This window comes from Lacerta agilis, chromosome 6 (assembly GCF_009819535.1).
Source record: "Lacerta agilis isolate rLacAgi1 chromosome 6, rLacAgi1.pri, whole genome shotgun sequence".
Taxonomy (NCBI): Eukaryota; Metazoa; Chordata; class Lepidosauria; order Squamata; family Lacertidae; genus Lacerta; species Lacerta agilis.
The window spans coordinates 85,657,065-85,671,553 of record NC_046317.1 but is presented as its reverse complement, the minus strand read 5'-3'; the positions used below and the strand labels follow the sequence as shown (position 1 = coordinate 85,671,553).

The 14,489-nt window shown below is 43.2% G+C and overlaps 1 protein-coding gene across 1 annotated transcript in view; it reads left to right on the top strand.

Moving 5' to 3' along the window:
- CABLES2 (Cdk5 and Abl enzyme substrate 2) overlaps window positions 1-14,206 on the top strand; it is a 48,874-nt gene extending 34,668 nt beyond the window's left edge. The window contains exons 3-9 of the mRNA XM_033153990.1: window positions 1,521-1,598; window positions 4,524-4,632; window positions 6,772-6,937; window positions 8,947-9,050; window positions 10,672-10,778; window positions 12,230-12,434; window positions 13,876-14,206. Coding sequence (XP_033009881.1) covers window positions 1,521-1,598; window positions 4,524-4,632; window positions 6,772-6,937; window positions 8,947-9,050; window positions 10,672-10,778; window positions 12,230-12,434; window positions 13,876-14,016 — 910 coding nt within the window. The 3' untranslated portion in view covers window positions 14,017-14,206. The remainder of the gene's footprint in view (window positions 1-1,520; window positions 1,599-4,523; window positions 4,633-6,771; window positions 6,938-8,946; window positions 9,051-10,671; window positions 10,779-12,229; window positions 12,435-13,875) is intronic.
- Window positions 14,207-14,489: the final 283 nt, after the last annotated feature.

The following is a 14,489-nucleotide window of genomic DNA, read 5'->3' as shown; positions in this document are numbered from 1 at the left end:
GCTCGCAGGACCAGTGGTCAGAGATGATGGGAATTGTAGTCCAAAAACAGCTGGAGACCCAAGTTTTGGAAACACTGATAAATCTTACTCTGAGTAAACTCGCAGATTTTTTTTAAAAAAAATTATTGATACTGAAATTTTACAGTAGATTAGAATAAATGATAAAGATGAAATTAGAGAAGAAAACGAGGGGAGGGGAAGGAAGAATACATTATATAATAGCAATAACGAAGTGTCATTAAAGTGTAATTAGGATTACAAAAATATATAATATGTACATAGACTTATTGTATTCCTGTATACGTTGATTCATGAGTCACTATGGTTTTAATAAATCAAAGGAAGCCATATTTTTGTCTTTCCAATGCATCAGTATTAATCTTTTTGCAGGTGTAAGAGAAAGTCCATTTACGTTGACCATTTGTTAAGCCCCATATATTAGGAATATAGTTTAAGGTGATGTTATCTTCTGAAATTTTTAACTGACTTAATTTAATGGACTTAACTTAGTTGCACTCGTTAATTCCAATGGGCCTAGGTAAAGGTAAAGGGACCTCTGACCGTTAGGTCCAGTCAGTGACAACTCTGGGGTTGCAGTGCTCATCTCGCTTTATTGGCTGAGGGAGCCAGCGTACAGCTTCCGGGTCATGTTGCCAGCATGACTAAGCTGCTTCTGGCGAACCAGAGCAGCACACGGAAACGCTGTTTACCTTCCCGCCTGAGTGGTACCTATTTATCTACTTGCACTTTGACGTGCTTTCGAACTGCTAGGTTGGCAGGAGCAGGGACTGAGCAACGGGAGCTCACCCCATCGCGGGGATTTGAACCGCCAACCTTCTGATCGACAAGCCCTAACTATCTGACACCACAGCTCCACGTAGCCAGCTGGGTTGGACTCTAGGCAGTTCCATCATGGAGGTCGAATTCAGGGCCTATGCTTCTTTCTCATCTCTGCCCAATAGGTAGTTAATATTTCTGTGCCCTATTGGAGCAGGTACTTGGGGGACTGGTAGAGAACTCATGGCTATTGGGAAAGTTAGAGCAAAATACACTTGGTTTTCAAGATAGTTTCCTAGGTAATTTTATTCTTACGTAGGAATAATCTCTGTGAAAACGGATGTAGTGTTACTTCAAAAGCAGGCTTCCCCAACCTGATGCTCTCCAGATGTTGTGGACTAAACCACCAAGAATGTAGTCAAAAACATCTGGGTTGCTAGGGCTGAGAATTATTTTTAAGAGAGGACTTCATATTCTATTTATTCTATTTGTATTTTTGATTTATGAAAAACGTTAATGACAATATTGTTTATTTGTGGGGCTTTTTTAAAGGAAGGTTTCCCGGAATGTGGTTGTTGGGCTAAAAAAAGCAAGGATAAAATGGCTAAAGTTGTGCATGTGTGTGTTACAAAGTTAGGTTCTCACTGCTCCCAGAGAGCTCTTCTAACTCAAGATAGGAAGACTAGATATGATTGCAATATATTTCCCATGATTTACTGTACCTTGTCTGTATTTCTTTTTAGGATAGTATTAATTTGTGCTAAACGAAGTTTGTGTGTGGCTTTTTCTATCATGCCCTATGGGGAGAATTTTCGGATCAGGTGAGTAGCTGCTATTTTTCTCAGACCGATAACTTTCAATTGGTTATTTGTTTATTATTACATTTGGATCCCCACTTTTTCTCCAAGGAGCTTAAGGTAATATTCATGGTGCTTCTCCATTTTATCCTCGCAATAACCCTGTGAGGTAGGTTGGCCTAAGAGACAGTGACTGGCCCAAGGCGACCCAGCTAGCTTCATGGCTGGGTGGAGATTTGTACCCTGGTTTCCCTGCTGTTTCCTTACGTTCTATGGTTTTTACTGATGCTCTAACATCATCATTGGTTTGCTTTTATGCTGCTTTTCCAGAAAACTGGGCCCAAAGTGGTTCACAATGTGCCAAAGAAACGGGAAGTGCAACTGTCCTAAACACATTGGAAACAATTATAAACCATAATGTCAACACAAGCACAAAAACAATCAGTGTAAAATAATACAATACAAATAACAGTTTAAAGTGAACACTGTATGAAACAATACAAATTCCACCAATATGATTTAAATTAAGTAACCAAAACTGGGCAGAAGATAAAATAAAGCAAATTTAAAAAGACAACAGTAGCATTGAAGGCAGTGCCATTTATTTCATGATTCCCATTTGCTTTTCACCATTTATTTAAAAAAAAAAATCATTTTCCGAGCTCTGCCTGAAAAACTGGTGTATGAATACTGTAAACAAAAATTGCACATTTGGTTTCACTTGTTGTTGTTGTTGTTCAGTCGTGTCCGACTCTTCGTGACCCCATGGACCAGAGCACGCCAGGCACCCCTATCCGCCACTGCCTCCCGCAGTTTGGCCAAACTCATGCCAGTCGCTTCGAGAACACTGTCCATCCATCTCATCCTCTGTCGTCCCCTTCTCCTTGTGCCCTCCATCTTTCCCAACATCAGGGTCTTTTCCAGGGAGTCTTCTCTTCTCATGAGGTGGCCAAAGTATTGGAGCCTCAACTTCAGGATCTGCCCTTCCAGTGAGCACTCAGGGCTGATTTCTTTAAGGATGGATATGTTTGATCTTTTTGCAGTCCATGGGACTCTCAAGAGTCTCCTCCAGCACCATAATTCAAAAGCATCAATTCTTTGGCGATCAGCCTTCTTTATGGTCCAGCTCTCACTTCCATACATTACTACTGGGAAAACCATAGCTTTAACTATACGGACCTTTGTCGGCAAGGTGATGTCTCTGCTTTTTAAGATGCTGTCTAGGTTTGTCATTACTTTCCTCCCAAGAAGCAGGCGTCTTTTAATTTTGTGACTGCTGTCACCATCTGCAGTGATCATGGAGCCCAAGAAAGTAAAATCTCTCACTGCCTCCATTTCTTCCCCTTCTATTTGCCAGGAGGTGATGGGACCAGTGGTCATGATCTTAGTTTTTTTTTATGTTGAGCTTCAGACCATATTTTGTGCTCTCCTCTTCCACCCTCATTAAAAGGTTCTTTAATCCCTCCTCACTTTCTGCCATCAAGGTTGTGTCATCAGCATATCTGAGGTTCTTGATATTTCTTCCGGCAGTCTTAATTCCAGCTTGGGATTCATCCAGTCCAGCCTTTCACATGATGAATTCTGCATATAAGTTAAATAAGCAGGGAGACAATATACAGCCTTGTCGTACTCCTTTCCCAATTTTGGTTTCACTAGTGGGTTGTTTTTTAAAAGGGTGTCAGTGTAAGCAGACACTTTCCAGCTCTTTGGGCATGTCCTACTTATAACCGATAAAAGTGTTCCAGTTCTCCTCTGCATACATCTAACGCTTAATCAGGCCTGGCCAAACGCAGAACAAAACAGAACACGATTTCTGTTGTCACTCAAGCTCATATGCATAGCACACTGAAGAAGGAAACGGATATTTTTATGACAGAACTTGACATACAGATGTGCCTTCCATAAATAGACTATGGGAAACTTTCTTTCCAGCTCAGTGGGAACACTGCAAGGTCACTCAAAAGAGCATTTGCTGAAAACTAGATGAATGATAGGGGTGGGGTGAGGGATTTGAAACAAGGCGAGGTATCGGATAGTGCAGTTATGAACAATGACCTCTGCTAGAAATCCCAGAAGACTGTAAAACATGTCATCTGGCAGCTACTAATGGATAATTTAGGAAAGGAATACATTTTTCTGTATACTGTACCTAGCTAGTAAGACTTAAATACACATGCCTACTTCAGATACATGTGTGTGCATGTATGATAAACAGTATGTTTGGGTATCTCTTCAAATCTTGGAGTTGACCGAATCTTTTAGCCCTGAAATGCATGGGTCATTGATGTGTTGCTTATGTCTGAAACTGATTTGTACATAATCACAGAACACATTCAATCCAGGCTGGCTTTGGATTTAAAGAGCCTATAAACGGGTTAGCAAACACAAGAAAATTTATTTTGTGCAGATTTTTTTTTTTTTTTTAAAAAAGCAAATCAAGGACAGAGTAGACAAAGTAGGCAAATGGGTTCCCACAGCTGGATCCACATCCATGTGGATTTTGCAGTACGTAGTTGAAGCTCACGGTCTTCTCCCTGAGAATCCCACGTACCCCCAGAAATGCACTTCAGGGATCGCGTCCAAAACCAGCAATAATGTGTTCAGAATTCTGTGTCCAATCATGGGAATTCCTTGCAGAGTCGCGCTTGTGTGTGTGCGTGTGCGTAAATAAAGTATGAATTACCCTCGAGTTGAATTACTTTAAAAATAGGAAGATCTCAGGGCCGTTGCTTACATCCCTTTTGCTGGTTCATTGGGTTTTTATGTCTTGAGCCTTTTAAGAGCAAATGTTTATGGCAGCAGAGAAGACGTGGGAATTGGCCTCCTAATCTCTAGCTGTGTTGAGGGGGCTTGTTTTTATTTTGTTTTGGTTTTTGGTTTTTTTTACTACGGAGCTAGGATGAGAAGAAACAGCTTTAATTCCTGTCTTGCCTATTCTGCCCTTAACAGTGAACTGAGACTAGAGGGGCAGAAGCAGAGACATCCTTCTGGTGGCGTTTCGGTCTCTACGGAGATGGTGCTAGGAATGGAAGGGGTCGAGCTAGGAGCCGATGGCAAGGTAAGGAGCCCGTTGGCGAACAGTGGGTCTCTGCTTGTTCTTGGAAGTTGTGGGGCCTCATCGGTTTCGGTACAAAAATCAAGAGCAAGCCTGGTGGTTTAAGCCCACATGTGCCGTTCATGGTTGCTCAAACATCCTCCCGTGGATCCTTCAGCTCTCTCTTGATGCAATTCAGACATACTCTTTTGACTTCTTCTGATGCTGTTTGGGCCGGGGTAGCCAACACGGCACCCACACAAGCTGTTGGACTCCCATCCGCTCCAGGCAGCACAGCCAATGAGCCCCATGCAGAAGGAGAGGTATGGAGAAAGTAGCAGAATATCTGAGCAATGCCATGAAACTACGTTGGGTGGTACTTTTTTAACTTCCTAGGCCTGTATAGTTTGATCTCAAAGCATCTCCTCCTGTGAGCAGACGCGAATTCTCTTGTTTCGATTCATATATTCTTGTCTTCTTTGTATGCCAGGAAAGGTTGACTGAACTTATTAGGGCTAATGGGAGTTAGAGTACAGCAGCATTTGAAAGGAAGCATATTGGCAACCTCTGGTCTAGACATTTGGTTGGTTGTATGTAATCATAGGTAAGGTTGTTTAGTACTTTCTGCTTCCCTGGCTGATGGGAAGACTTTTGCATTATCAGTTTCCACTTGGGGAGCAAGTGCAGTAATCAGCTTGAGCATGGCAGGAATCCTGTTATTTCACAGCAGCGTCAGTTTCCCCCAAAGGAAATGGCATGTGGTTTTGAAACTCGCATGGTTCCTCCACACAGCCAGTGAAGTATCTAAAATCAGTGTTTCCCAAACTTGGGTCTCCATTTGCATTTGGACTACAGTTCCCATCATCCCTGACTATTTTTCCTGCTACTTAGGGATGATGGGAACTGTAGTCCAACAAGATGGAGACCCAAGTTTGGGAAACACTAATCTAGATATTGCAAAACTGTCAACCTGGTGCCCTTCAAATGTTTTGGGCTACAACTCCCATCAGCACCAGCACCAATGAGAGTTGTAGTCCAAAACCCCTGGAGACAGCAGATTGGTGAAGTCTGTGCCTAGACTCTATTTCTTCCTCCACGCCCCATCCACGCAGGTGTAGCGAGTTTGGTAGCTAAAAGATGTTCAATTAACCGAGTATCATGTTCCCATCAGAGCCCATTGAAGAGGAATCCCTGACTGTTAGTTACACCAAAGCCCAAGATACGGGGAGATCTCATTTGATCACCAGAACACAGTGAGCCTAGTTGATATGGTATTTGTCTAGTGCAATAACACTTTGGTGCATTAGGTTCTGAGAATCCATTTGTGGAGCATTTTGAAAGTTATTCCAGAAAGATGTTAAAAGCAGCAGTTCAGTTCAACCTGAAACTATAACAGAGCATTAACATAATCTTGTCTCCCTTTCCCTCATTGCTTTTTAGAATTCCGTATGAAAGCTATTAGGTCCTTGGTTGTGTGTGTGTGTGCATGTGCAATTCATCAGATTTACTCTAGCTGTAAACACAGTGAATTGGGGTCCAGCTGATATCTGGGGAAATGGCAGCTATTTGTTTTTTAAATAGCTCTCCAGTTCTCCCCAAACTATCGGTTGCATTTAAGACACGGCAGTTAAACTGAGATAGACAGTCTGTGTCTTCAGAGTAGATTCTAAGGGGCTTCCTGCCGCAAGGGAAGACATTTTAAACTTGCAGTCCAGAGTTCAAAAGATCCCTGCAAAAATCATAAGGTGACTATGCTAACATTAATTGGGACTGGCTATCTTGCAGGTGGGACCCAGGTGGCGCTGTGGGTTAAACCACAGAGGCTAGGGCTTGCTGATCAGAAGGTCGGCGGTTCGAATCCCTGCCACAGGGTGAGCTCCTGTTGCTCGGTCCCAGCTCCTGCCCATCTAGCAGTTCGAAAGCACGTCAAAGTGCAAGTAGATAAATAGGGACCGCTCCAGCGGGAAGGTAAATGGCGTTTCCGTGCGCTGCCCTGGTTCGCCAGAAGCGGCTTTGTCATGCTGGCCACATGACCTGGAAGCTGTCTGCAGACAAACGCCGGCTCCCTTGGCCTATAGAGCGAGATGAGCACCGCAACCCCAGAGTCGGACACGACTGGGCCTGATGGTCAGGGGTCCCTTTACCTTTACCTTTATCTTGCAGGTTGTGTCCTACGCGAAGTTCTTGTATCCGACAAACGCTCTCGTTGGCCGCAAAAATGATGTCCATGGTCCTGTCCCTGTGTGCCGAGCCTCCGTTCTGCGGAGTACTGGCGGATCAAGATACAAAACTGCAACAGCCAAAACAATACCTTCCACAGCAGATATTGGTAAACACCATGTGACTCCTCTATGCCCTTCTGTTGTCCTTCTGTGCTGACATCGTTGTTGTTGTTGTTGTTGTTGTTGTTGTTGTTTTTTAAAAAGGCAAAGGTGATGATGAAATAGTGTCAGCGATAGGTTTTGATTGGTCAAAATGAGATTAGGAGGAATCAGAATTTAAATTCCATTTAGAGAATTTGAATTCCATTTAGAGTATGTTAGAGGATTCTGAGCTTTCAAGGGTTCAAAGCCCTTTGTTATTAATAGTAGTAGCATTAGCAGTAATGAATAGAAGTATTAATAGAATGTCTTTAGTGTACATGATACTTTAGAATAATGAGCACAGGAAGGACAGGCCCCTGCTCAGAAGGTATACAGTCCCATCTCACAATCTCCACTTATATTCTGCCTGTCCAAACTAGTTTTCTGCCCATCTCACTGCCTGGTTCATGCACATGTTTTCCATTAAGGAAGAATGGATAACTGGGCTCCTTCAGCAGGAAAGATGGGATAGAAGTTGTTGTTGTTGTTGTTATTTATTTATTTATTTATTTATTTATTTATTTATCATCATCATCATCAATTTTGTGCAGTCAGACAAACAGACCAATCTGCTGAATTTCTCCCATCTTATTATTATTATTTATTTAGTTATTCATTTAATAATTCCAAGAAGTTCCCAGGGCAGTAGTCCCTCAATAAGGGCTACAGACTTGTATTTTTATAATCAAAAGGGTAACAATTTCAAAAAGCAAAACTCTGCCTAGATAAGATACCATCTTCCATGCCCCTGCAGGAAATGCTCAGGCATGCTGTATATACACAAAGCCGCTCTTAAATGCTACCAATTTAATCAGATTTCCTTGTGGTTGAATGGAATATTTCAGTCCTAGATGTTGCTTAGTTTCAGCACCGAAATATCAGGACCATCTAAAAAGAACTATTTATTTGGGCTTCATAACCATATGTAGGCATAAGGATACAGGCAAGACATTTTCTGAGAATCAGGGCAATGCCTTAAATGGGTCTTATAAGAATCTGGGCAGAGTGCCAACAACTTTCACTGTAATACTGAGCTGGCATTTAATAAATAGCCTATCCAGCCAACATTTGGCTTTTGCAAACTGTTTCAAAAGTCCTAACTTATGAATGCCACCTTTTGAATTTGAAACTAGGAAGCCAGTTCTAGGATTGTCCTCTTTCATGATACGCCATTCCATCTAGTTTCCATTTGCCCTCCCCTCAAGTTGTCAGCATTCTGTGCCCAGTAAGGCACCATCTGCCCTATATTTTTAAAGCCGTATAATACCACTTCAAACAGTAATGGCTTTCCTCAAAGAATCCTGGTAACTGTAGTTTGCTAAGGGTACTGAAACTTATTGGAATGCCCCAATTGCAGTTCTCAGAATTCCCAGGGAAGAGGGGTTGGCTGTTGAACCAGTTGGGGAATTATAGCTCTGGGAGGGGAATTGGGGTCTCCCAGGGGCGGCGCATCCTGCTTCACTGCCTGAGGCAAAATAGGAAAGTCACCCCGCCCTGCCGCAGCCTCCCTTATATGAGTTGCAAGTTCGCACAGAGATCTTGCGAGATCCTGCAGAGTGCTCATGCTGAGATTCCTGGGCCCTGTGAAATTGGTAGTAATGCTGCCATGCAGGGATGTGTTTTTTGTTTGTTCTACGTATCGGAGCTTCTGAATATAGAGGGTTTATTATTCATCATAGTGCAGAAACGAGCTAGACTTTGGGTTGAAGTGGTAGAGCTGGTGATTGGTCCATCTAGTGATGTGCTCTGATAAATGGGTTCATTTATCCGCGTGGATAGTCTTCTTGAATGCTAATATTTTGTTTCCTAAAACCTTCCTTGGTTGTTCCACTTCTTCACAGAAAATGCTTTGTTCGCACAGTGCAAAATTGAGCTATGGAAGGGCTTTCTTGCATTTTTTTCTCTTTAAAGCTCTCCTTTACTGTGCCAGTGAACTCCTATTACAGTACATTTCTTTTCTTTTCTTTACTTCTAGGAAATGAAGTTGGCGAGTTAGCAGAGTACAACCCCAATCTCCTGGATGATCCTCAGTGGCCCTGTGGGAAGCACAAACGTGTCCTCATCTTTGCATCGTACATGGTACGAAGCTGGCGTAGAGCAAATTAATTCGCAAATAAGGCATTGTAGCCATAGTGTAGTACAGATCCTGGGTTCTGACTTCGTACGACCCCCGTGCAAATAAAAATGTCTCCTTTTCCTAATTTTGCATGTCTCATTTAAATTTGGAATTACAGCCACCCATCAGTAAACATTCATCGGGCAGCTTCCACACAAGATTAAAAATGCAATATATCCTGTTTTCTGTGTGGGGGTATAATGCAAGTTATAAATACAAGTGAGAGGTGGTGCTTATTCCATTCTTCTGGAAGCGCAATTTAGCTTTCAGTACTTAGCTGTCTACACTAGCTGTTGTGGGAGGTGATGTTAGCATTCTTGTCTCGACGCAAGGCTGAGCAGGTGATTGATTTCTTTTTAATCACACACACACACACACACACACACACACACATATATATATATATACACACACATAAATTTATTAGCTGAGTCACCTTGGCATGAATTTACCAAGTGTCTTTGGGCAAGCCACCATTCTTCAGAGTTTCCTCTTCAATCCAATCTCCAGTATAGGAATAATAGTGATCTGCCGTAACAAGATTGTTGCAAGGATTGCTGAGAACGTGTACAAAGTGTTTTAAACACATTAAAGGTGAACACAAATGCTAAGTATTTCCAGTTCCTAGAGGTGCACACTGGGGAATCCTTAATCATGTGTGGCTCATGACCTTTCCAGGGGTATTTGACAGGTCACTATTGGAGAACAGGTGGTAGACTAGACAGAGTCCTTGTCTAATCCAGCAAGTAAATCCTAATGAACTCAAAAGTCCCACATTTCATCTAGCCAATTATACGGGCTCGAAGTGAACTGTTGCTTCACTGCATCAAAAGGTCATGGCATGGGAGAGAGGGATTTGCCACCTTCCTTCACTCTCCAGTTATCCTCTAACATTACCTTCTAGGTTCCTTGGGAGTTTGCTAATAGTCCCTAGGGCATGCTGCCGTAGAGAAAATCTGTTCAAGTTCCCAGTCCTGCACCACTCTTGAAGTGCCAAGTATTACAAGATTAAGAGATTACCAAAGAGCTTTGAAAACCTTCTGTCCTCGGCGAGATTAAACTTTTCTCATCGAGGATTCTGCAGTGATGGCCTAGATACAGGAGTACTTGGCTGTAATACTGTACAAGGGCAAATGATGGCTAATAGCAGAAACTTCCCATAGCAGGATACCATATCAAGCCATCGTGCTCTGAAGATGTGGTGCGGCTGAAGCTAAGCTTTCAACTCTGCTGAGATCATTTGCAGTCCAGCCTAATAATGTGTGGAAGACAAGACTTGCTCTACGATTGACAAGACAGAGGCTAATAGTCAAAACCGAGGCTCATGGGCTCCTGGTCACAGAAGAAGGCTGTGCATCTTGTTAAAAATGATGTTCAGCGCTGTGAGTTGTGATAGAGCTAGCTGGGATGAGAGAGTTGGAAGGAGACCCTGAATTCAGCCTTCTGAGCGCCACCTAGTTTGCCCCTTACTGTAGATTAGTTTCTCATGGAGAAACTTTGAATCCTTGATCATTATTCTCGTTCTCTTTCAGTAAAGGCAGCGTAAGGATCTGTAAACCCTTTTTCTTTTTTTTTCTTTTTTAGACCACAGTAATAGAATACGTGAAACCATCGGACCTTAAGAAGGATATGAACGAGACGTTTAAAGAGAAGTTTCCTCACATCAAGCTGACGCTAAGCAAAATCAGAAGGTAAATTAAAACAGGGATGGTAAACATGAGGGTGCATTACTGTGTTTCTAAACCACTTTGAGCCAGTGTGGTGTAGTGGTTAAGAGCGGTAGACTCATAATCTGGTGAACCGGGTTCGCGTCTCCGCTCCTCCACATGCAGCTGCTGGGTGACCTTGGGCTAGTCACACTTCTTTGAAGTCTCTCAGCCCCACTCACCTCACAGAGTGTTTGTTCTGGGGAAGGGAAAGGAGAATGTTAGCCGCTTTGAGACTCCTTCGGGTAGTGAAAAGCAGGATATCAAATCCAAACTCTTCTCCTTCTTCTTCTTCTTCTTCTTCTTCTTCTTCTTCTTCTTCTTCTTCTTCTCTCCTCCCAAACAGTAATTAATATATATGATTAAAATACTTTCAGACCACTCTTATGTAGGTTTACTCAGGTGTATCCCAATACATTCACTGGGACTTCGTCCCAAGTAAGTGTGCCACAACGACCTCGTTTAAACTTGGCTTGACATCTTGCGCCATAACTTGTCAAGATCCTATTAGAAAGCAGTGTATGATGCTGGGGTGTGATGTACTAGTTCTGTAGGTGATAGGAATTCCTTGATCATTGAAATCAGGGGTGTAAAACCTCAGGCATAGGTCTCTCTGTCTGGACCTTGAGACTCTCCCTAAGGTCACACACCTTACCTGCTCTGCTTCACCTCCTTAAGTTATTTTGCCTGCCTGAAAGACACCCTTTCACTCTGACAATGCCTCTTGCTTGCCTGGGTGGCAGATAGAGAGGCATATATGAGCCTGTGGATAAACTAACCTACATCCATTGCTTTGTCCATTGGCATCCGGCCCTTGAAAGGTTGCCCGGAAAGGAGTATATACCCCTCAAGCTGAAAAAAGTTTCCAACCCCTGAGCTAGGAAGGAGGGGTTTCTTGATTTTGTGTCTCCCTTCCTCTTCCCATTTGGGTTAACACTCCTTTGGGCACCTGAAGATCACTACTTGGTCACACCACATTCCCCATGCATGTTCTTTCCTCAACCCCAAAGGCTTCAAACATCAGCCACTCTTCCAGGAACAAACACTGCAGTCCTAAGCAGCTTCTCACTGCTGCAGCTATTTACCCATATCCTCACTCAAAGCCTACCTGCAAGATTAGAATGAGTTCTCCTTTCTCCAGATGCAAATAAAGTCAGAGAGGACACTTCACTTAATGCAGCCGTGTGTTTGCAATTCATATGTTACTGGAGCCCAATGCATATCATGTTGCTTGATCCACATCACAATGGATGTGTGCAAAACTGAGCCCTCTTCTTCCTCCTCTTAAGCATGCAAACACCAGCTACCTTCTGCACCGTACACAGACCATCTGACAAAATGCAGAAATGAGAATTAAAGAGTCTTGTTTCCTAAGTTGTGATTATATATATATATGAAGCAAAATTAGCTTTCTTCCCCTCTTTCTGTGCCCACAGTTTAAAGAGGGAGATGCGGAACCTGAGTATGGAATGCAACCTGGAGCCAGTAACTGTGTCCATGGCTTATGTTTACTTCGAAAAGCTTGTCCTGCAAGGCAAGCTCAACAAACAGAACCGAAAACTGTGTGCTGGTGCTTGTGTGCTGCTTGCAGCCAAGATTAGTAGTGATCTCAGGAAACACGAGGTCAAACACCTTATAGACGTAAGTATAGCCAGAATAATGTCCAAGAGTGTCCAGACCCCTGGAAATGCTGGTGCTTGCAAGTCGCATTGTTTTCTAAAGCTAGGCATATAATTTTTGAATGAAAACATGTAGGCTTGTACCCTTTTGACAGCAGTGATGTTTCAGGGAGGATTGGCAGGGGGTGGGGAGAGAAACTTGCACCTTTTTCATGTGTCTGGAATGTCAACTCTGCAGTAGAAAGGTAAGAGTCATATCTTACTCTTGTCAGGGGAGAGAGGGAGGGGAGTGCAACCCTGCTCATTCTGCTTGATCTCTTGGCAGCTTTTTAATACCGTTGACCATGGCTCAGGGACTCAGGGTTGGGGACACTGTACTTCAGTGGTTCTGCTCCTACCTCCAAGGCCATTTCCATAATGCAATTATTAGAGGACCCTTGTTTGATGCCATGGGAGTGGTCCTGTGGCATCCCAAAGGGTTCTATCTTGTCCCCTGTGCTATTCAGCACCTAACTGAAACCATTGGAAGCTTTTATCAGGAGATTTGGAGCAAGGTGTCATGTGAATGACACTCAGCTCAATCTCTCAGTTGCGTCTGAATCAGGAAAGGCAATTGAAGTGACCAGTGCTCAGAGGTGATGATGGGCTACATGTACGACAGCAAGTTGAAGGTGAATCCTGAACAGAGGTGTGGTGTGTCCTGTGTTTTCAAGTCTGGGAGACAGGTTGTTCTAGATGGGGTTGTGCTTGTACCTGGAAGGAGCAGGACCATAACTTGGGAGATCCAGTGCTGTCACTGGAGTCTTAGATAGTCTCAGTGGCTAGGAGTCCTTTTTCCCCAGCTATGGCTCGTTCACCAGCTAGAAGCTCTTTTGGACTTAGATGGCATGGCCACTGTACCCCATGGTCTCGTAACTTCCAGGGTGGGTTGTTGCAACATGCTCTTATGTGGGGCTGCCCAATGTGGAAACTTCAACTGGTCCAGAATGCAGCAAGCAGGTTACTGGCCATGTTTTCATGTAGAACTCACATAACCCCTGTTCTAAAACAGCGGCAGAGATTGCAAGTTTGTTTTCAGGCCCAGTTCAAGTTGCTTACATTTAAAGTCCTAAATGACTTCGGTTGCAAGTATCCAAAAGACAACCTCCTTACCTACAGATTCTTTCAGGTGTTAAACTGAATTTTAATGTTGTATCTTTAAATTGTCATAATCTGCTCCAGGATTTGCCCTTAGGGCAGGTTAAGGTATCTAATATAATAATAGTGCCACACCAGCTTTTACTTCTAGCCCTAGCCACCACTAGCGCGTGGCCCCCAAAAGGTTGCACACAAAAGAATGCGGCCCTCAGGTTGAAAAAGATTGGCGATGGCCAAAATGCCATTAAACATCTGCAAAACATACTAAATACTGGTGTAATCTGTAGCAACCAGCTCATGTTCTGTTTTACTGGTTGTCCTTACAGAAGTTAGAAGAAAGATTCAGATTCAACAGAAGAGATCTCATCGGATTTGAATTTACCGTACTTGTGGCTTTGGAACTAGCCCTCTACCTTCCTGACAACCAAGTGTTACCTCACTTCCGACGTCTTACACAGCAATCCTAGCCAAAGCTGCATTCTAGCAGAAGTGCCGGTACTTAGACGCTGATTTTTGGTGTTGGCATCTGTTCCTTTCTCGTGCCACAATATTGAACAATGTTGTGTGTATACCCGACATGAAGACTGCAGTGGGATTTTTGTGGAGCTACGAAGATGGTGCAGACGCCACAGATTCCATGTGTGAGAAGTGGCAGACATTGAACTCTGGACACTAAAGCACAAATGGTTTGCCGCCAGTTGCCACAAATGCTGCTGGTCATACCTAACTTACCTTCCCACCCACCCCAGTTCCCACCCACCCCCTTTGGATATAATCTGTTCTTCCCTCAAAGTATTGCTACTTTTTCATTTCCTTAAACTTTTATCATTCTTCCCCCACACCCCTTCCTTGAATCTAAAAGAGCATCATTCCCATTCCAAAACATCATACGCTTCCAATACCATTTCTGAGAATTCTTACATTTTAAAACCATGGAAAC